Raw genomic sequence first — 20,620 nt, 5'->3', positions numbered from 1 at the left:
TTTTTCCGAATCACCCTGTCCCCCCCCCCCCCCTCCTCTCCCCACTCAATTGTTTTTTTCACGTGCCATAATGACATGAATAAATTTTCTTTATCGTCAGGATGGTGAGGTTATGCTGTAAGTGTAAGTGTGTCATGAAATGGCAACTACGTCGTTTAATTCTTCGCTGCTTTCTTGGGTTCATTGAAGTGCTTCGATCCCTTCATTCATTAATTAAGCCAACAAGCTAGCGGTATCTCAGGGTTTTATTCACAAATGCCGGAGCACTTTTTACCACTGTGGGCCACATCATTGCTTTTGAGCAGCATTAAGTACGCGCTTACTCAGTATAAATCTTCAAATAAACAATCAAAGTGTACATGCCTAGATCTACATCGCCAAGAGCAAAAAAACTGAGGCATAGCTTTCCTAAAGGCATAATGGATATACTGGTTTACTGTTACAAACACAAAGCTAACCGTCTGTCTTTAATTCCAGCATAGACAGAAATGACCTCACTTAGGTCTATTTCCTTGTGCTTGTGAACATGTATCACGGATAGCGAGGACAACCTCGCATCTGACATAGCACTCGGAAGTGGCGTCTTAAGCCTTTTCATGCTACTAAAGCTCCGCTCTGCAGCACATGTAGACACAGGGTATGTGAGAAGCGTCTTGACTGTTACAGCAATTCTAGGGTAAAATTCTGGGATAGAAAAGTCCAGCGTCTCCACCAAGGCCTGCGGAGTGCCGTCTTCAACCAACAGCCACTTATGACGCCACCTAATCACTTCTCGTTTTATTCGTTTTATTTTATTTTATCTTACCTGATATTATTTTATTCTATTTTATTTTATTTTCGACTTTTTCAGGTACGCACGTGCGTATGTGCGTACAGGTAGTTAAGCCCCTGGGCTACGTTTAAACAAAACACTGGGATCAAAACTTATTTGACAAAAATTCCGAGACCTCTGCTAGCAGGGAAATAGAACGCTGCATTTTGATAGATTTTCCTCACTCAGATCAGAGAAGACAGAAGACTCGAGAAATGGCGTCAAAACACATGAAAACGAAGCAGTTTTCTTTAGGAAGTCGCTGCCTGGTTAGCATGAATTTTTGCTTAATTTTTCTCATCTGTAATTCAGGCCACTGCCTGATTCGCGTTATCATTAAACATAATACCATGTTGCGTTAACATTTTTTTATATTTATTTAACTGTTTGTGAATTCATTTGCTGCTAGTGCCTTTCTTTCTCCTTCAAAAAAAATCGTAATTCCCCCCCCCCCCCCCCCAAAAAAAAACAAAACAAAAACAAAAAACAATGACTGAGGCAAGTGCCTCGGTTTGCCTCATACTGGCTACGGCCCTGGCTACATGTACCTTTCTTACGTCCATGAAGCACAGGGGCAGACAGCTGGGGCGAAGGAAAGTCAAAACTTGGCAATAAAAATTCAGTGAAGGAAAGCCTCCTTCTCCACCAAAAATGTTTCTCGCCAGTTGTACCGTTTCCTCGCCCCGAGTATCTGCTCCTGTGCATTTGAGTTTTTCAGTGAATTCGTATAATTAGGGTACATAGAAATATTGAAATTATGCAGGAACATTATTTTTCGTGTACTTTTTTTAGATTGTTAACTTCTTTACAGCTTTTGCTTTTTTATTTGGTTTTCTTTACTTTACAACAATAGACGGTATTTTTATAATGAGGTGAAGTATGTGTAAACTGTGCAATATCACTAAACGGCATACCTCTTAAGAGCTTGTAAAATAGCGACACACATTTGTACAATGGTACTGCGACCAAGCGAAGGCTCCCACGTAGCTTATCTCAAGTTGTCTTATTGTGCGCCGAAAACGGACTTTCGGAAAGTCTGCCTCACCACAGGTACCCCAAGCTCTATGAGAGATATAGGCCGTGACCTTTGCGTGAGTGTTGTAATTTACAAACAAGGGAGTTCAGGTAGGGATTTTTTTTTAATTGAAAATTCGGAATTTTCAATTGAAGTAGGAATCGTTTTTGTTCCATATAAATCCTTATAATTTCGCCGTTACGCTATGCTCGCCGTGACGCTTAAATTACGACACTCACGCAAAGGTCACCTATATCTCTCATAGGGCTTGCGGTACCTGTGGCCTCACACGCAGAAGTTCTTTGTCATGTCACGTCACTCTCGTGGGGTGCATTGCGTGACGTGACTAGCCATAGGACGTCTGCGTGAGGCTGTATCCCTGGCATCTTTACTGCTGTTTTATCCCAGAAATGAACTCAGGTTATAAAGGTCATGGTGTTTGCTTCCTTTAGCTGGTATGCAAATTATCTTTATACATAGTTGAAACAAACGTTTGAGGTACAGGTCCAGTTTATAGCTAGTAGCAGTATTTGAGAAGTTAAAGTCAGCTTTAGCGGCAGCAGAAAGCAACAAGGCTTGTAATGCGGCATTTTATCATTTACATAACTTGAGACTTATTAAGAAATATCTGTCGCGAGACTCCTTAATTACTTTGGTCCATGCTTTTATAACCAGCCGTCTTGACTATTGTAATCAATGGTTTATTGTTTGGCTTACCAAAGGCGCAGATTGCTAAATTACAGCGTGTACAAAATGCAGCAGCCAGACTTATTCTTGGCATCGGAAAGTTTTCTCACATTATACCGGCGCTTTATGAGCTCCACTGGCTGCCGGTTTCCTTTGTATTGACTATAAGAACTTTCAAATGTGTTTATGGCCTAACGCCAACTTATCTTAGTGATCTTATTAGTATAAAATCGAATTCATTATATAATCTTAGGTTTACTGGTAAACTCTTATTGGACCATCCCAAGGGAAAGAAGCTTACAACATTGGGAGTAAGATCATTTTCAGAAGCAGCTCCGAAACTCTGGAATGGCCTACCCGTGGAGCTTTGTCAAGCAACATCACTTTTATCTCGACTTAAAACTTATCTTTTTAAGAAGTATTTTTTATAGTTTGTGACTTAGTTTACTTTTTTCTCACGGTGATGTATTGATTATTGTAAAGCGCTATTGATCAGAATATGTAAATACGCGCTATATAAATTGGTAAATTATTATTATTATTATTATTATTATTATTATTATTATTATTATTATTATTATTATTATTATTATTATTATTATTATTATTATTATTATTATTATTATAACTAGGGACTGAAGGCCGCCGCCGAGGCAACTGGGGGAAAACCAGAAACTGACTAAAAAAAACCTGTTTTTCTGTCAGGCAAAAAAATCTGAATGTTCAAAAAAGAGAAAAACCAAAATCTGCAATGAATATCAAAACCGAAAAGACGGAAAGCGCGATCAGAAAAAGTCCCCCTCTTGCAAGGAAAACTTTGCTTGTGCGCTTGTGTGCAAATTTGAAGGGAAGAAAATGACACGTTCGCAAATCCTACGCCGGGAAATCTTTGGACATCTTATAACATTTTTTTAATAACTTGTATCGATCTGTCTGTTCGAACAAACAAGACCTCATCAGGAGGCCATTGAGCTGATAAGGTACTTTTCCCATTAATCTGCAGATTATCCCGTAAATGTTCATGAATGTGAACGTATTGTTTTGCCGGATGGTGTGCCCCACTAATGTACGGAGTTCCACTGCAAACTCAGACTGATTTGGTTGAAAAACGAGAAGAAACATTCCATAGCGTTTTCGCTGTTTGACTGACAATAAGATATAAATTAATTCAAATTTTTAAAAAAAAAAAACCACAACATTTATCAGTATCAACATTCTTTTCTTTTATTTTTTTTATTTAATCCGCCATCCGCCAACACATCCGCCATCCACCATCGGCCATCCGCATCCGCCATCCGCCATCCGCCTCATCCTCACCCTGCATTCCCAGGTCTCGGGGTCTCGCGGATGACAAATTCCGAACACTGAGAAGATCTGGGTACTAGCGTCGACAAGACAAGGGAGGTGGAAGGTGAAGGTTGGGGGAAGTGGACTGTCTGATGGACAAACGTGTTATCCAAGGTGCAGCTAGCGGAGCAACAGCCGCGCAAGTCAGAAGAAACGAATTAAAAAATGAAAGAGGAATTTGCCGGATTCAAAAACGTATTCCAGATTTAGGAGATCGTCAAGGGGAAAAAACTGTTGGTTGTGGAACTTTGTTTAAACTCACAGAAGACCAGATCCCAACACAGTGGCGGCGTGCAGGGGGCAGAAGCTTCAAGTATGCGATCATAACCGCTGAAGACGTCTTTCAAGGGGATTTCGATCTCAAGAACTATTTCCTGGATTTTAAAAAATCAGACAGAGAATTAAAAACATTTGAGCTCGATCGTGTTGCAAAGGACCGGCCCTTCCAAGATCCAGCTGCTCCAGGACTAACAGTGATTCCGCTCAATTCACATGCTTCCGAGTTCCGCCACGGTTTGTTTAAGAAAAAATGCAGCGTTTTAAGGCACGGCGCATTTCATGTTGACCTTGTTTATGATTACTCTGAAGGATTTTGCTGCCATATGCTGGCTGAAGACCCAAGCAGCAACCGATCGTTTGGTGTGAAAACCCACAAACTAACTCGAGATACCTCTGAGCGGTATCAACTCGACAATTTTACATCGTCCATTCTTGTTCCTCTTGGCTGTGCTATTCTACGAAGAGCTAGAAGGAAATGGAGTTTGGTTGGAGTGCAGCTAAACACGATGACTTCTGATCCACAAACCTTTCAGCCAAAGCCAGTTTGGTTATCAAGTTTATTTCTTGCAGGTAAATATTTGCATTTAGCTTATGTAAACAAATAGATCATCAAATCCAGTTTAAGGACGGTACCTACTAATACAGAGGACTATTTTCCCGCAGTTTATGATTATGCGGGAAAAGTAGGGAAAGATTTCCGCACAGCCTTATGCATTAATTATACACGCATCACTGTCGTACTAAACACTCGTACACAAAGAACGAACATGAGTAGAGTTTGAGTCGCAAAATGTATACATTCAAATGTTTGTGGCCGTGCGGAAATCTTGCCGAAAAGCAGATCTTAGTAATGACTACCGGAATCCAAAAAGAAAATTGGGGGTAACCACGCATTGTTTAGGGATAATTAAGCAACAACAATTCTAAAAAGCACTAAAATACAAAGCAATGAATGGCATTTTTTCCCAAGTTGAAGATTAAATATCTCTGAAAAATGCATGGTTACCCCACAGGGAGTCCACAAAAGTTGTGAAAAAGAAATAAATTAATAAATTATCGACACAGATCACAGATTTACGCGCCATCACAAGTGAAATGTCGCCTCTCCCTACTTCCCAAAGATGTTTTTGCGCGACAGCTTTGGACAGTCACCGCTCCCTGTTTAGTCACAAATTACGCGAGACCGGAAATAAATTTTCAGCCGACTTGTCGCGCAAACCTAAATTTTGTAAATAAAACCAAAAGTAGAAATATTATTTCAGTTCGCGCAATTTGTGACTAAACAGGGAGCGGTGACTGTCCAAAGCTGTCGCGCAAAAACATCTTTGGGAAGTAGGGAGAGGCGACATTTCGCTCGTGATGGCGCGTAAATCTGTGACGTCTGCACCAAGGTAACTGGCGGCAGCTGTTGCGAAAAAATACACAGAGCAATACTATGAAAACGGAGCTAAAATGCTGGCTCAAAATTGTTTCTTGTTGGGATTCTGACAGGTAAGTGTGTTCCCAAATTATCCAGCTTTAGTTCGATACGAATTTGGTTGCAAAGAGGCGAACAAGTCGAATGTTCAAAGCTATTTTGCTGAGTGTGTTCAAATTGTTTCGCAAAAAAAGTTGCCTCCCTTGTCAATATTTATATATAGTAAAGTCAGCATAGCTCAGATCCGCTCGCGCACAACTCAGTACACGACATTCGTTCTGTCGCGTAAATTGTATGCAAATGAGCACTATAGAAAACCACAAGAAACAAACAATGTAAGTCGATAATTTATTAATTTGTTTCTTTTTCACAACTTTTGTGGACTCCCTGTGGTTACCCCCTATTTTCTTTATGGATACCAAGAGCACTTGCTAAGTTCTGCTTTCTCCGCATAGTTTTAAACCGAGCAAAAATATCCCTGTAGAAGTAGGCACTACCCATAGGAAAGCCGAGTATCTCGAGATGCAGAGAATGTATGCACAGCAACAAAAGAAAGGCACCGTCCTTAAAATTAACTTGTCACACACAAAGTACACCATGGCATGTGATATTCCGGCCATCACGCTATGGTTGTGATAATAATGAATGCACAGCTCGAATCAACTTGTGAGCATAGAATTATTGGTGAGTGAATATTGGGATTGGCTATTTACCGATTTACAAGCTTGAGTTGAGTTTGAGTCTGATTTAAGTTTGAGCAGGGGGCTGGCAGCTATCTTTGATCTGGTCTTTTCGGCAAGACATCACTAACATCAGACATGATTGCCAATCATAAAATCATAAAATTTGTCAATCATTCAAAATCCGTAACAAGCATGCATGATATGTGAGAAATTCATGAATGAACTACCTGAGGACATGTACTTTTGTCCATTGTGAAATACGAAACCTTCCCTGTGATGTTTGGATGACGAATAGCAAAATTACATGTATTTGCTACACCTACACAAACCCGCATTTGCCACTACATTCCTTGGTTGTTTGTCAAAAATCAGCACTTAGTCTCACTTGGCCAAATTTCTTCACTGGAGCAATCTTATGAACTCAGTTCCAGGCCTTGCTGCTAGCCTTCCCCTTGATCTCCCGTAAATATTGGTTTTGCAAGTTTCAACATTTTGTGTTAGGTGTCTGATACCCTCTGTCAGATTTTGGTGTTTGTTTGTAGGTAAGTTACATGTGCACTTTTAGGAAACTATTGTTTTGTCAAATTGCACTAAATTCTAACGAGCTACTCCTTAGAAGACAGTTTATTTCCACTTAAACAACAAGTCACAATTTTTGTTCAAATGCACGTGTGTGGCTTTTAATTGGATTTTCACAGCAAAGAGGAAAAGCATTCAAAAATGCTTAGCTCTTTGTGAACTCACTTCCTTTGCTCAGTGATAAAAAAAGAGTTTGCAAACGAGAAACTGAGTTATTTTAAGGAGGGTGCCTACTTTTGTTACTGACTGCATATGTTCTGCGCATGTCGATGTGCTCGGGTTTTCTATGGGTGGTGCCTACTAATACAGGGATATTTTTGCATTGTTTAAAACTATACGGAGAAAGCAGAACTTACCAAGACAATAGTGCTCTAATGGTATCCATAAAGAAAATTGGGGGTAACCATGCATTTTTCAGAGATGATAAAGCTTCAATATGGAATAAAACGCCATAATTTGCTTTGTATTTTACTGTTTTTTTAATTATTGTTGCTTAATTATCTCTAAAAAATGTGTGGTTACCCCCAATTTTCTTTTTGGTTTCCAATAATCCTTGTTAAGATCTGCTTTTCCCACAGTCATAAACTGTGCAAAAATAGCTCTGTATTTAATTTGTAGGCACTATCATTAAGAACAATACTCAAATTTGCGATCCATTTGATATAAAATTGAGGAATTACTTTATCAATATCATAGTAATGCTTACCGGTCACCATAACCCTAGCAAGCGTTTAATAGCGTCATTAACCAAACATGTAAAGCAAGTCCAAACTGTGTTCAGTTTCATGCGGAATTCATGAGTAATTATTCCTCATGAAGTGAGGCTGGAGGTTTATGATTTTGTCATACACAAAAATGTGGTTTCATTGGATTATGCAACCAAAAACACAATGTTTAATAGGTTTTAACAGCCTCTTAGAGATAATGACTAGGAGTGATTCATGGTTCCAGTTCATGGGTAAGAGGCATTGCTTGAATTGAATGATGGTTCCCATGCGGCAGGCGGCACTTGAGTCCTGGAAATGCTTACAGTGTTCTTTGCTAACCAGCCAAGTTACATTAACCTCTAACTTTTACAAACCAGAAAAAGCAATATCTTTCAGGTGTCATTTCTTTTACCCAGTTGTTAGACAGAAACCCAGTAGCCTCCAACAGATGATTATTAATAATTTTTTAACTGCCCAGTCTTTTTTAATCCATGCAGAAGCTGTAGACTCTGGAGAACCCCGTCCCAGAGAGCAGAGTGCAACTCGAAGCAGTGGGGTACCACCTGTAGCACCGCCACTCAGCACAACTGCAGGCAATGTGGATCCACCTGTAGCACAGCTACCCAACACAACCGCAGGTAGTGGGGTACCACCTGTGGCACAGCCACCCAACACAACTGCAGGCAGTGGGGTACCACCTGTGGCACAGCCACCTAACACAACTGCAGGCAGTGGGGTACCACCTGTAGCACCACCACTCAGCACAACTGCAGGTAGTAGGGTACCACCTGTGGCACAGCCACCCAACACAACGGCAGGCAGTGGGGTACCACCTGTAGCACCACCACTCAGCACAACTGCAGGTAGTGGGGTACCACCTGTGGCACTGCCACCCAACACAACTGCAGGTAGTGGGGTACCACCTGTGGCACAGCCACCCAACACAACTGCAGGCAACGTGGTTCCACCTGTAACACAGCCATCCATCACAACTGTGGGCAGTGGGGTACCACCTGTGGCACAGCCACCTAACACAACTGCAGGCAGTGGGGTACCACCTGTAGCACCATCACTCAGCACAACTGCAGGTAGTAGGGTACCACCTGTGGCACAGCCGTCCATCACAACTGCAGAAAGTGGGGTACCACCGTTAGCACCACCACTCAGCACAACTGCAGTCAGTGGGGTACTTCCTGTAGCACAGCCATCCATCACAACTGCAGAAAGTGGGGTACCACCGTTAGCACCACCACTCAGCACAACTGCAGTCAGTGGGGTACCACCTGTAGCACAGCCACCAAACACAACTGCAGGCAGTGGGATGCCACCTGTAGCACCACCACTCAGCACAACTGCAGGCAGTGGGGTACCACCTGTAGCACAGCCACCCAACACAACCACAGGTAGTGGGGTACCACCTGTATCACAGCCATCCATCACAACTGCAGGCAGTAGGATGCCACCTGTATCACAGCCACTCAGCACAACTGCAGGTAGTGGGATGCCACCTGTATCACAGCCACTCAGCACAACTGCAGGTAGTGGGATGCCACCTGTATCACAGCCACTCAGCACAACTGCAGGTAGTGGGATGCCACCTGTAGCACAGCCACTCAGTACAACTGCAGGTAGTGGGATGCCACCTGTATCACAGCCACTCAGCACAACTGCAGGTAGTGGGATGCCACCTGTAGCACAGCCACTCAGTACAACTGCAGGTAGTGGGATGCCACCTGTATCACAGCCACTCAGCACAACTGCAGGTAGTGGGATGCCACCTGTAGCACAGCCACTCAGCACAACTGCAGGCAGTGGGATGCAACCTATAGCACAGCCACTCAGCACAACTGCAGGCAGTAGGATGCCACCTGTATCACAGCCACCCAACACAACTGCAGGTAGTGGGATGCCACCTGTATCACAGCCACCCAACACAACTGCAGGCAGTGGGATACCACCACTCATTACAACCACAAGATATGTAGCATCACTTGTAGCACCCCCACCCAGCACAACGTTTAGCAATGTGGCATCACCTGTTGTACAGCTTCTCAACACAACAGATTTTGGGGTTACTCCCAGCATGACAGGTATGAAACATATCAAAGAGGAACACTACCTGTGTTTCATCGTTTAGCAAATGAATTCAAAACTAAATTCTCGTGATGGGGGAAATCTGGACTGTAATGTAGTATGCATTTTACAGGCTCATTGTGGGATGGTTGGAGGGTTAAGATATTTCCAGTGCCAAACCATCACGACACGGTAGATACATTTTCTATGCAAATGAATCTCTAGCATTGAAGTCACTGAATTGCATTGCGCATCCTTGCTGCGCATAATTTTTTGCGTCATTTAGCGCGCACACGAGCGCGCGCACACACAGGGTTGTGGGATTTCCTTGAGGTTAAGCTGGGCAGAAAAATAAATGGTCCTTTTCTTTTAAACGAGCACGGTGACCCCCATTTTTTATTCAACGAAATTAAAGAAAATACGACTCTCTAACTTATATCCCAGTTTCAATAATTTTTCATTATTCAATTTTGAAAAATTATTGTGAAATCACTACTACCATCAATTTTGGACGTTTCGCAGGGAAGCATACAACCCCTCAAATATCCCCTATTATGCCATGGGATTAATTTATTTAGCCACTTTATGGCGTTTTACTACAAAGTTACAGTACGGTTATAAGAAAAATGCTAGTATTTCATTGTCAGTACTAACTTTCTGGAAGTAGTGGGCACTTCTCGCTGAAGACTAGCTCTTTTAATATTGAGGTCACATGCCTAGAAAATAGTGAGATACTACAGCCCTCTAGGGTGAAAACAAGCACGGTGACCCCCTCTTTTTATTTTATTTTTCTGATGTACTAGATGTACTTAACATCTGTAGAGATTTTCAAAAAATTCTCATTACAAACGTTCTTTCGATGGAATCACCTTAATACTTGTTTTTAAGACTTTTGTTTGTGGAATATGACATGTTGGGCTGTAAATTTGCTTTCCTTTGCAGTTTACTATATTGGTGATGTTGTTGGGAATCATGCCCTGGTGGATGAGCTGGCGCGGTGTCTGGACAAGGAATATAGGGTGCTGAAATATTGGAAACACATGGCTTATAGTCTTAAAATACCACCTGAAATCCAGAAAGGATTTGAAGTCTATTTTGAGCTAAGTCCAACGGTGCATCTTTTCCCATTTTTGTCTACCCTTACTGGAAGAGATCCTCTTACCACTGGGAAACTCAAAACAGCACTCCAGGATATCCACAGGAATGATTTGAAAAACAAATTTCAAGGTTAGTCACGACTTTATTAAGGCCCTAGCCCTACTAATGCAGTTTAAATGTCTTAATTTTCATTTTGCCTAAAATATGGCAAAAATATTTTGTCCACACAAGTGATTTTTTTTTTTGTTTTTAGCTGTCTACTTCAATGCATACTTGCTTGCGAATACATGTACATCAGTATGTTGTCGCCATTGTCCACATTAAAATGATCAAGCTAGAGGGATCCTTATTTAATGAGCCCTTTTAGCCTCCAAGAGGAATCTTTCCCTCTTTTATATAATTGATTTAATAATTAATAATTTATTTAATTAATTAATAATTAAGAGGTCATCGCAGTCATCTACACAACTTAAACGTCTGCGGAGAAAATCTCTACAGATGTTAAGTACATCTAGTACATCAGAAAAATAAAATAAAAAGAGGGGGTCACCGTGCTTGTTTTCACCCTAGAGGGCTGTAGTATCTCACTATTTGCTAGGCATGTGACCTCAATATTAAAAGGGCTAGTCTTCAGCGAGAAGTGCCCGCTTCTTCCAGAAAGTTAGTACTGACAATGAAATACTAGTATTTTTCTTATAACAGTACAGTAACTTTCTAGTAAAACGCCATAAAGTGGCTAAATAAATTAATCCCATGGCATAATAGGGGACATTCGAGCGGTTGTACGCTTCCCGCGAAACGTCCAAAATTGATGGTAGTAGTGATTCCACAATAATTTTTCGAAATTGAATAATGAAAAATTATTGAAACTGAGATATAACTTAGAGAATCGTATTTTCTTTAATTTCGTTGAATAAAAAATGGGGGTCACCGTGCTCGTTTAGAAGAAAAGGACCATTTATTTTCCTGCCGAGCTTAACCTCAAGGAAATCCCGCAATGTTGTGCGTGCGCGCGCTCGTGCGCGCGCCAAATGACGCGAAAAATTATGCGCAGCAAGGATGCGCAATGTAATTTAGTGGAATCACCTTAAAAAAAATGCATCAACACTTTTGAAAGTCTGCTTTTTCACCTGTCAATACACAAATTGAAAATTAATACACTTTCACCAATCACAATAAAACGGTCTATTTTCTACTTAAGTCTTCTGTTGTGAAATTGTTTCCAAATGTTTCCATTTTCGTTAGTGTTTTTCGAAACATTTTCTGATTTAGTAACAAATGTAACATCCAGAAAACAAGTTAGCTTTCAGGATCTAAAGAACCGTTTAAGCGTACAAGTATTTAACTCCTTCGAGGAATCTTTGTCAAGTATTGAGATGTTAATTTTTGTCACGTGACGTAAGGTGGTGTGAGTCACGTTACAAAGTGCCCGAAAAGACCGCTGGTAGTTTGCAACTGCTTTCTCGATTGAGATTGGGGCCCTGGCACTTTATTCGATGTTCTCTCTGATCCTCCTCCTTAGGATGTCAGTTTCAAACGCAATTGTTGTTGAAGACATGTCCAGGGAGTGTCCCGAGTTCTTCAGTGTTGTTGAGCTCCTTGAGCCTGGTTCCGAAATTGTTATTCACTTTGGAGAGCTGTACGCTTGATAACATAACATAACATAGCAAGATGAGGAAAATAATGAATGATTTATTCAAGATGAGGAAAATAAAATCAAAAAATTGAAAGGAAAACTAGAGGTTAGCCCAACGACGTTTCCCTAACTAAAAAGGTTAAAAGATACAAGCTATGTACAAGGTATATAAAATCGTAAAATATTTGAGAATACTGGTGTACAACTACAGCAATAAATAGGCAGCTAATAACGCACTCTTAAAACGATCTGGGCTCCCGGCCTCAACAATAGACCCTGTCACTTTGCTGGCCTAAAATAATTCAATAATCAATCAATAATCTTTATTTATACACGATAAGTATTAAAGCGACGCTTCGCTTGTGGGGTCGTGTCTAAATAATTAAATAAGATAACTAATGAATTAGAAAATAAATAGGATATACACCAGCTAAAATCATACAGCTACTTACTACATACAAGTCTAAACGATAAAAGCTTAAGCTTAAAATTCTAAAGTACAAGGTGGTACTCTAGTATCGACTAATTATTAACACTAATTATACTTAAAATCTTCCTCCCTTCTGGTTAATGTTTGAGGGGAGATACAGTCGAAATCTAGGTGTAGCAGAGTCTTTGACCGTCTTGCCATAATCGCATATTTCTTAACATTGTCTATATCTTCATTGAGTTGAGGAACCAACGTGTTCCAAACTATTGCTCCTCTACGAGCTACAGAGTTCCTCATGTAGTTGGTGTTAAAACGAGGGAAATTAATTTTCAGTTTCTTCCTAAGTTGATATCGCTTGATGTTATCATTGTTCTTAATAATAGCTGACATAGCGTCTGGAGTCAGGTTATTGTGGATTTTATAAATAAGCTTAGCTAAGCTAATTTTATACATAAAGGCTAGCGAAGACCAATTAGCCTTTTTCATAACATCTGCATCAGATATCTCCCAAGGTAGCTCAAAGATAATTCTCGCAGCTCTACAATGCATTGCTTGTAATGCCTTAAACCCTTCCTTATTTGTGAGGCCTCCCCATACTGATATACCATATACAATCGACGGCATAATAACTCTAAAATACAAGTCTAATAACATATTCTTTGGAAGAAATTTGCTACGTTTTAACAAGTTTAACTTATCAACAAAGCCTTTGTTGAACTTGTCTTTCGTAGGTGTTAGTGACACTGCAATGGTTGATGATGTGTTTGACGGCAACCCTTCCTTACTGGACAGTATTGCAGTAGAGCTTGACTCAACTAAATGGCCATTGAGGAACTGGAGAGATCTGGCTTCAAAACTGATTGCAGATGGTCAGCTGTTAAGAGAATATGAAGCGGAGTTGCATTACCCATCTGGAAACCCTACTGCCCTTTTGTTTCGGTACTTAAGCAGGACAAATGATTTTCGACACTTAACAGTGGGCAATCTCAAGGAAGAATTGAATAACATGCCAAGGAGAGATGTTGTTAAGCTGTTAGTTGACGCAAACGTACAAGGTATGATGATGATTGTCGGCTATGTAATAGTGTGGCTTTTCTGCTCTCACCGGACGTTGTGTCTAATTGCTAATGGTTCCATGGGTGCTATTAGCAATCAAACTCTTAACGTACTCTTGGGTCTGATGCGATACAAGAGTGGATGAATGCTATTCTCTTCCCCATTTAGAAAGAGTGTGACTGCTACATAGACTACAATGTACAGCGAATTTGTACCGAGAATCACAGAAACGTTATGCATGATAGCTTTTATTTGAATCGTCACACTTTAGAATTACAACCACTTACTTAACCTGCAACCATGTTAAAGGCGGCGGTTTGTTTTTGGAGAGAAGGGGCTAAAATTCAATCTTTGATCGAAACAGCTTTATTCAAGGCAAAAACAGGCCTTTTAAAGTATTGATTTCAAAAATTTATAAATTGTGGTATCCTTTTCCAGTCCGAGCCTCTAAAACTAATACCTTATTTGTTTCAAGACTTTCAGAGCAAGATGGTTAAAAGCAAAGGTATATCCTTTTTCAGGCCAAAACGGCTGAAAAACCATACTCTCTTTGGGGCTTTGGTCCCACACGATGGTGTCTATGTAGTATTTGTGGATTTCCACAGATCCTTCGACCTAGTTGATTGTGGTATTTTGCTGACTAAGCTTCTTGAAATGGGTGTGAGCAAAGGTAACAAAGCTTTTTCTTCGAACCCTTCCTGGGTAAGAACACAAGAGATAACTTTTCCTGGACACTCTTCAAATATGGGTCTGCCCAAAGCCGGGGTAATTTCTCCGACACTTTTTTACGCATATTTCAACGACCCGGGAGTTGTATTCCCAGAGACACACCTGTCATACCGATGCACGTGCATGTTTGTGATTGGCTAAATCACTCATTTCAATAATAATTTACTTTTTCCTAAGATAACATAACATAACATAACGTAACATAACATAAAAACTTTATTTATCCACGGTGGTAATTAAAGCTAGAAAGCTTACTGACATCAATTGTACATGTAAAGTCGCCCGATGAGAATTTTATCCAGTTATGAGTATATCTATTTTTAAAAAATATACTTTGTTGTAATTTTTTAAAAAGAAAGAAAGATTTTGTTTTACCTTGCAGATGACTCCCTCCTCACTGACGTCCTTCGTCCGGACTCTGATCTTTTGAACAGCATTAGCACTCATCTGAACAAAAAATCTCCTGGAGTAAAAAATTGGAAGGTTCTTGCATACAAGCTTGGTGTGTCAAACAAGGTGTATGATGAATTTGACGAAAACAGCCCTAGGAAGAGCCCGACCAAAATGATGCTTGAATGGTTGAATTCAAAGCGTTCTGGGTTGACTGTTGAACAGTTAAGAACAGCGGTGAAGGAGATCGGTCGCGCTGATGCGCTGGAGATTCTTGATGGATACCTCAGTCAACAAGGTAACTTACAACTTAAACTTTGTCAAATCATCGCAAAAATAATAAAGATGATAATGACAACGATGACGAGGCTGAGGGTAACAATGGTTTTTATTGAAGATGTTTCGTTGTCATAGTTACATTAACCAAAGTGCAAGGTGATTTGACTGACAACGAATGTTTGTTGGGATGTGCACCTTTATTATAATACTAATAATACAAGACAATGGTGCTATTTACTATATCTTCAATGACATACGAACTGAGCCTCAAACACGTTTGCTACTGTCGTCTATAATATAAGGGACTTTCAGGCTTGACTACCACTACGAGATTGAGTACAAGTACGACTTTTCAAATCTGGTTTGAGTGGTTTAGATAACCGCTTGTCACACCAACCTTTCTAGTAGGGACTCCTTATCTGCTGGTTAGCAACGGGAAGGAGCGAGAGTTCTGGAGATGTGACTGATTTGAAAATTAAAAGTCGTACTCGTACTCATACTATGATCTGAAGGTCCCTATAATTATGGCTGATGGCTTATGGCGAGAACCAGCAATGAGGATCTAAATCCGTCAACCCCGTAAGCAAAACTTCTTTGTTTTTTCCATGACGTCTTCTCACAGGCGTACCATCCCTCTGTCTGGTGGACTGTGCCAGCCTAGTCCTTAAGTGTTCTCTCTTCTCTTGTCTTCTTGTCCACGCGAAGTCTGAAACGAGGCCTCAGTATCCTCGGTGACGTCACCCCATGAAAGTAGAATGCAGGCCTAAACGACCTGGAAACCCTCAGGGACTACGCTAGCACTGTACCTTTAAATGGTTGTGGCTTCATAAATTTATTATTTCTAAATATGATATTTTGGGCGTTTTAATCAGGTTAAAGCAAAATAAAACAAACATGTTCAAAAATATGAAAATGATTTGCAAATTTTGATATACATGATGTTGAGCTTTTTGTGCTGTGTTTATTTGCCGGTTTAAGGTAGCGGTCGTCTTTGAATGAAACTTGGACTTTCTAAACCCGCTTTCATAAGCTTCAAATCAAATAAATTAAATTTTAATCCTTTTAGAAATCCCTAAATATCGGAAATATAAAATATTGGAAAGGTAACACTTATTACAACCCATCCATTTGAAAGCACAGTCGACCCACCGTACAAAAATGATGGCAAACCTGTGGTTCATGATTGACAGCAGTAAAAAAATGTGACCGTTTGTTGACTTTTAACTTCGGAGTTTGCGTGCTGTAGGAGAATCTTTCCTGACGTCGTTGTTTACATTTTGCCTCATGAAGCAAACGCTACATAAAAATGGATGCCATAAACTGATAAAACGTAAAGAAGGGTGAACATCAGTGTTATATGATGAATATTGTCGGAGAAAGTGGCATTCAAAAACGGTGAAATTTATAAATAATGCATAGCTGGATGGCAGCCATACACTCTTTGTGAAATCGCAATACTCTTAACGTTCATTTATGAAAAAAGAAACAATTCACATGTTACACTCAATAACTTTGCCAAGCTCTTTCAATTCATAGAGTGCATCTATTTGCAGCTAGCTCAATGTAATGCTAATGTATGCTAATAAGGGTAAACATGTAAGCAAAGATCCTTCTTTTAAAATGGATTACATCCTCAACTTGTTTTCATAGGTTCAAGCCTATCCATAAAAATAATAAATTTCGATTGAAGTTGATTTGTTTGTATTATTTATTTAATAAGGCAAGGAGAGAGCAGCAAACCATCGTGACCGGTTTGCGTCATATACGGGAGTGTACCACGAACAAAGGCCGACTGTCAAAGATCAAAGTTTGCAGACTGCAAATGGTGAGTTGCACTGTCGGAAGGAAACGTCGAAGGTTTCTGCCAACCACAGCCCGCCAGAATCTCGCCTGTCAATGGCCATTTCACAGATACCTTTAAGAGTATACTCTCAAATGTGTATGAAGTTGAATATACGCAGATTATCTTTTGATGACTATAGAATGCTAGGAGAAAAACTTGGGCTTTCAAGAGATGAAATAACTTTCCTAGGACAGCAGGAAAATCCTACTGATCGTATTCTTACAAAGTGGTCTTCAACTGGTAGGGACACTGTTGGCAAGCTCATGTGTGTCCTTGGTGAAGAGGGATTTGAAAGAAATGATGTTATAATGCTCCTTAAACAATGGGTAAATGAAAAAGCATGAAACCGGAGGAACGCTAAAGTATCCTTTAACCATTATTTTGATCAACGTGTTGCTTGCTTAGGAACTGAGTAATCCTAGGGTAACTGTGGATACTTGCAATATTATTGTGCAGACCGAAGTATTGTCTACAGTGAAACTTTGGTTTTGCTTTTTCAGATTACCAAATTCAAATTCGTTACAATTGAGGGGCTGTGGCGTTAGACTCAAGCCTTCGTCTTAGCCAAGAAACAGTACAGTTTTCGACATTTTTACATATCTTCCTCGTGTAAACAAAGTATATATCCTATTTAATTGCTGTCAGCAGTTTCCCCCCCTCTCCCCCCCCCCCCCCCCCCAAAAAAAAAGAAAGAAAAACAACAACAACAAACAATTCCACAATCGCTTTCTCGTACCAGATTCCTTCTGGGGTCTTCAGTGGTGAGCAGTATATACCTCTTCAATATTAACCGACTTCGAGGTCCGTACTTTAGGTTACGGACCGAGTTTATGGCCCGTGCGCTTCGAATTAAAGTACAGACCGAGCAAACGAGGTTAGTCAGATAGTTATTATATCTCTGAGGCTAATCGGGCGCGCGGGAAAGGAAAGTGTTCCATCCAACTTTTAATTTAGCAGGCCGTACAGTGAAATGGGGCCCGCAAAATTAACCAATCACACCGCGGGTACTAACTGAGAGATATAATAAGTCTTAATTTGTGTGATTTTAATCCTTTTTACAAAAATGTTGATACATTTATTTTTACCTCTTAACAAAGTGTTGGTATTTTTTGTGTATAATTTTTTTTTCGAAATTCAGCTCAACTTTGATGCGCAAGTATGTATTTTATCTACGTTAGCTTGTAATCAAGTTTCTCGTAACAAGGCCAACTCTTATTATAAATGTTTATGCATGTGATTTTTAGCAATTGATATTCCTATCTCGTAGGGTAAAATAGTTAACCAATTTTGAACCACGCTGATGTGAATTGTTTCTGCCCAGGTCGGTAAAAAGTATGGCCGCTTTATATCCAGGCCCCAGTTGTTCAAAGGCCGAATAACTTTATCCGCTGGATAAGGCACTATTCATGCTCCAAAATATACTTCACGTTAAACGTTGTCCAAGGTTTTCGTACACTTCCAAACTTAACTGTGGTTAGAGTGTGCATATTCACTTGTACAAGAGGAAATACTAAATCTTTGCACAGATGAAACTGTCGGATAGTGACTTATCCACAGGATAAAGTTATCCGGCCTTTGAACAACTGGAGCCAGGTGGCTACAGGTTGGACAAATTGCCGGATCAGTTACCTTTTCTGGCATTCATAGCACAGTACCTCATGGAAAGTTCAATCGAGTTTCAACAAATGATCAGTGAAGAGCCTTGTTTATGCATTGCAATATCGGGAAATTTAATTCCACCATGTAATTAACTTTGGCGCCCTATTTTTATAACAAATTGACGTTTAATTGTTGGAAATATTTTAAATTTCAAACCATAGTTTTAAAAGTGGAGATAGCAGTTTTTCGTGTTCTAAAACAATGATTATCACCAATTTTCATGTTTAAATTCCCGGGCGCCGCCATTTTGGATTTTATGACGTCATGCCGCTGTTGTCAGGAAGCAGAATTTCTGTTGTGTGTAGAATAATCAACCGTACGGGAAAAGATGGCGTCCGAACATTTTTCTACAATACCCTGCGAGCCTCATACAGCCAATAAGCACACAGAAAGACATATTTTCTGCGTTATTCGATCGTCCCTGTACTAACAACATTGAGTCAGTTATTAAAAGACAGTTAACACGGTGTTAAACAAAACCACGTTCTAAGCCATTTTCAATTTTGCCAACAGTCATATCTAAACATTGCTGCAAAAGGGCACTTCACACAGGGAAGACGGCAACGCCAACGAACACACTTCCTTCAAATTGTTCGAGCTTTGTGGCGATTATCCAAACTCGCACATCTTGTACAATATGGCCGAACTATCCAGGCATTTAAATCTTAGGAGCGTTGTTCGAGATCAGTGAAAAATTCACAGGCTTCACGAAGCCTCGAATTTGGTAATTACACGCTGCTGGTGTACGAATGAAGGCGAGATATGCACCAAAATGGATCAGTGCACTGGAAGAGCGATTATGTTTGCTCATTAGACCTGTTGTTTTGTGGCGTTGCCGTCGTCATTGCTTAAGTTCCCAAATTACTGTTCACAGGACGTTAAGTCTTGCTACTATTTATTATTTTTAGGTAATAAAAGTCAGGTAATTTGGTTAATAAATTAAGTTAAAACTGATCTTGTGTTTCTTGTTCTGAAAATACCAGCGAATTTTTCTGTTAAGTCGCGTTAATTTTTGTAAACGTTAATTTCCGCGTCTTTAATTAAGTGGGGCATTAATTTCCACGACCTTAATTTCCACTATTTTCGCACCAAATTCTCGATACACCTCAGAAAGGAAAAAAAAACTGTTTTATCAGGGTGGAGATCCCCCGGTATGATGGACACTGTAAAGAACGCTCGAAATGGTCAGTTTCTGTGGCTTAACCCCAACGTTTAGGAACAATTCCACGAACATTGTTTGTATTTGGGATCTTTACACTAAGTGTTAAACGAAATTTGTTCCTGTAGTCTCAACAAATTCTGTTTCTTTGTGGCAGTCGCGTTAATTTCCCTAATTTTGAAATTTTAGTACCTCATTCGCGTAAATTTTCTTTATTGGGAAATACTTTTTCCTGCAATTCGCGTTAATTTAAGTCGCGTTCATTTCCAATACCTTAATTAACACGAGCGTTAATTTCCTCTAATAAGGTAACCTGCAAGCAGGTCTGCCACTGTATATTGAATCAGTTGAGTTCTGCTTGGTTTTTTTTTTTTTGCACCGCGAGGAAAATAGGCGGATGGACGAGAAAAGAGAAAGATAAGTGCTCACAAAGCAAAAAATTTCAATTCCTCAGCTCAGAGACAATCCACAATACTAATCGCGAATAGCAAAGAAAACACCAAATACAAAGCCGTTTCACACGAGAGTAATGAACGAAGAATCCCCAGACAACTTGCCACCCCTCCCAGTTAACCGCAACACTCGTAACTCTACTCGCCCCCTTCAGAGTAACGATTGAGATGCCAAAAAACATTACCCAATGCATCAAGTGGACATTTGTTACACAACCTGATGGCCTGTGTTGTTATCGTATTACGTGATGTTCTGGTTTTGTGTACATCCTCAGATCAAGTCCAAAATAC

At 40.1% G+C, this 20,620-nt stretch overlaps 1 protein-coding gene across 3 annotated transcripts; it reads left to right on the top strand.

The window, feature by feature from the left end:
• The first annotated feature begins 3,907 nt into the window (after nt 1-3,907).
• On the top strand, nt 3,908-19,248 carry LOC146484146 (uncharacterized). 3 transcript variants are annotated; one of them, XM_085105453.1, is made up of 6 exons: nt 3,908-4,709; nt 8,023-9,615; nt 10,541-10,825; nt 13,494-13,817; nt 14,930-15,235; nt 17,199-17,350. In XM_085105453.1, the coding sequence occupies exons 1-6, from the start codon at nt 3,953-3,955 to the stop codon at nt 17,204-17,206; spliced, it is 3,273 nt and encodes a 1,090-aa protein (XP_084961579.1). In that variant the 5' UTR covers nt 3,908-3,952; the 3' UTR covers nt 17,207-17,350. The 3 variants fall into 3 exon arrangements, with proteins under 3 accessions (XP_084961579.1, XP_084961578.1, XP_084961577.1); XM_085105452.1 differs by having other exon boundaries at nt 3,911-4,709; nt 8,254-9,615; nt 16,937-19,248; XM_085105451.1 differs by having other exon boundaries at nt 3,911-4,709; nt 16,937-19,248.
• Nucleotides 19,249-20,620: the final 1,372 nt, after the last annotated feature.

Source organism: Pavona decussata, unplaced genomic scaffold, assembly GCF_977016875.1.
Source record: "Pavona decussata unplaced genomic scaffold, jaPavDecu1.1 SCAFFOLD_37, whole genome shotgun sequence".
NCBI lineage: Eukaryota > Metazoa > Cnidaria > Anthozoa > Scleractinia > Agariciidae > Pavona > Pavona decussata.
Note: the sequence above shows the minus strand (reverse complement) of the source record. Positions and strands in the feature narration are given on the sequence as shown.

Bases quoted from the DNA above. Each gene is read 5' to 3' on its own strand.
- LOC146484146 (XM_085105451.1), top strand. From the start codon at position 3,953: ATGGACAAACGTGTTATCCAAGGTGCAGCTAGCGGAGCAACAGCCGCG. The intron at 9,616-10,540 runs GTATGAAACATA...TTTCCTTTGCAG, and splicing joins GGTTACTCCCAGCATGACAG to TTTACTATATTGGTGATGTT. The intron at 10,826-13,493 runs GTTAGTCACGAC...TGTCTTTCGTAG, and splicing joins TTTGAAAAACAAATTTCAAG to GTGTTAGTGACACTGCAATG.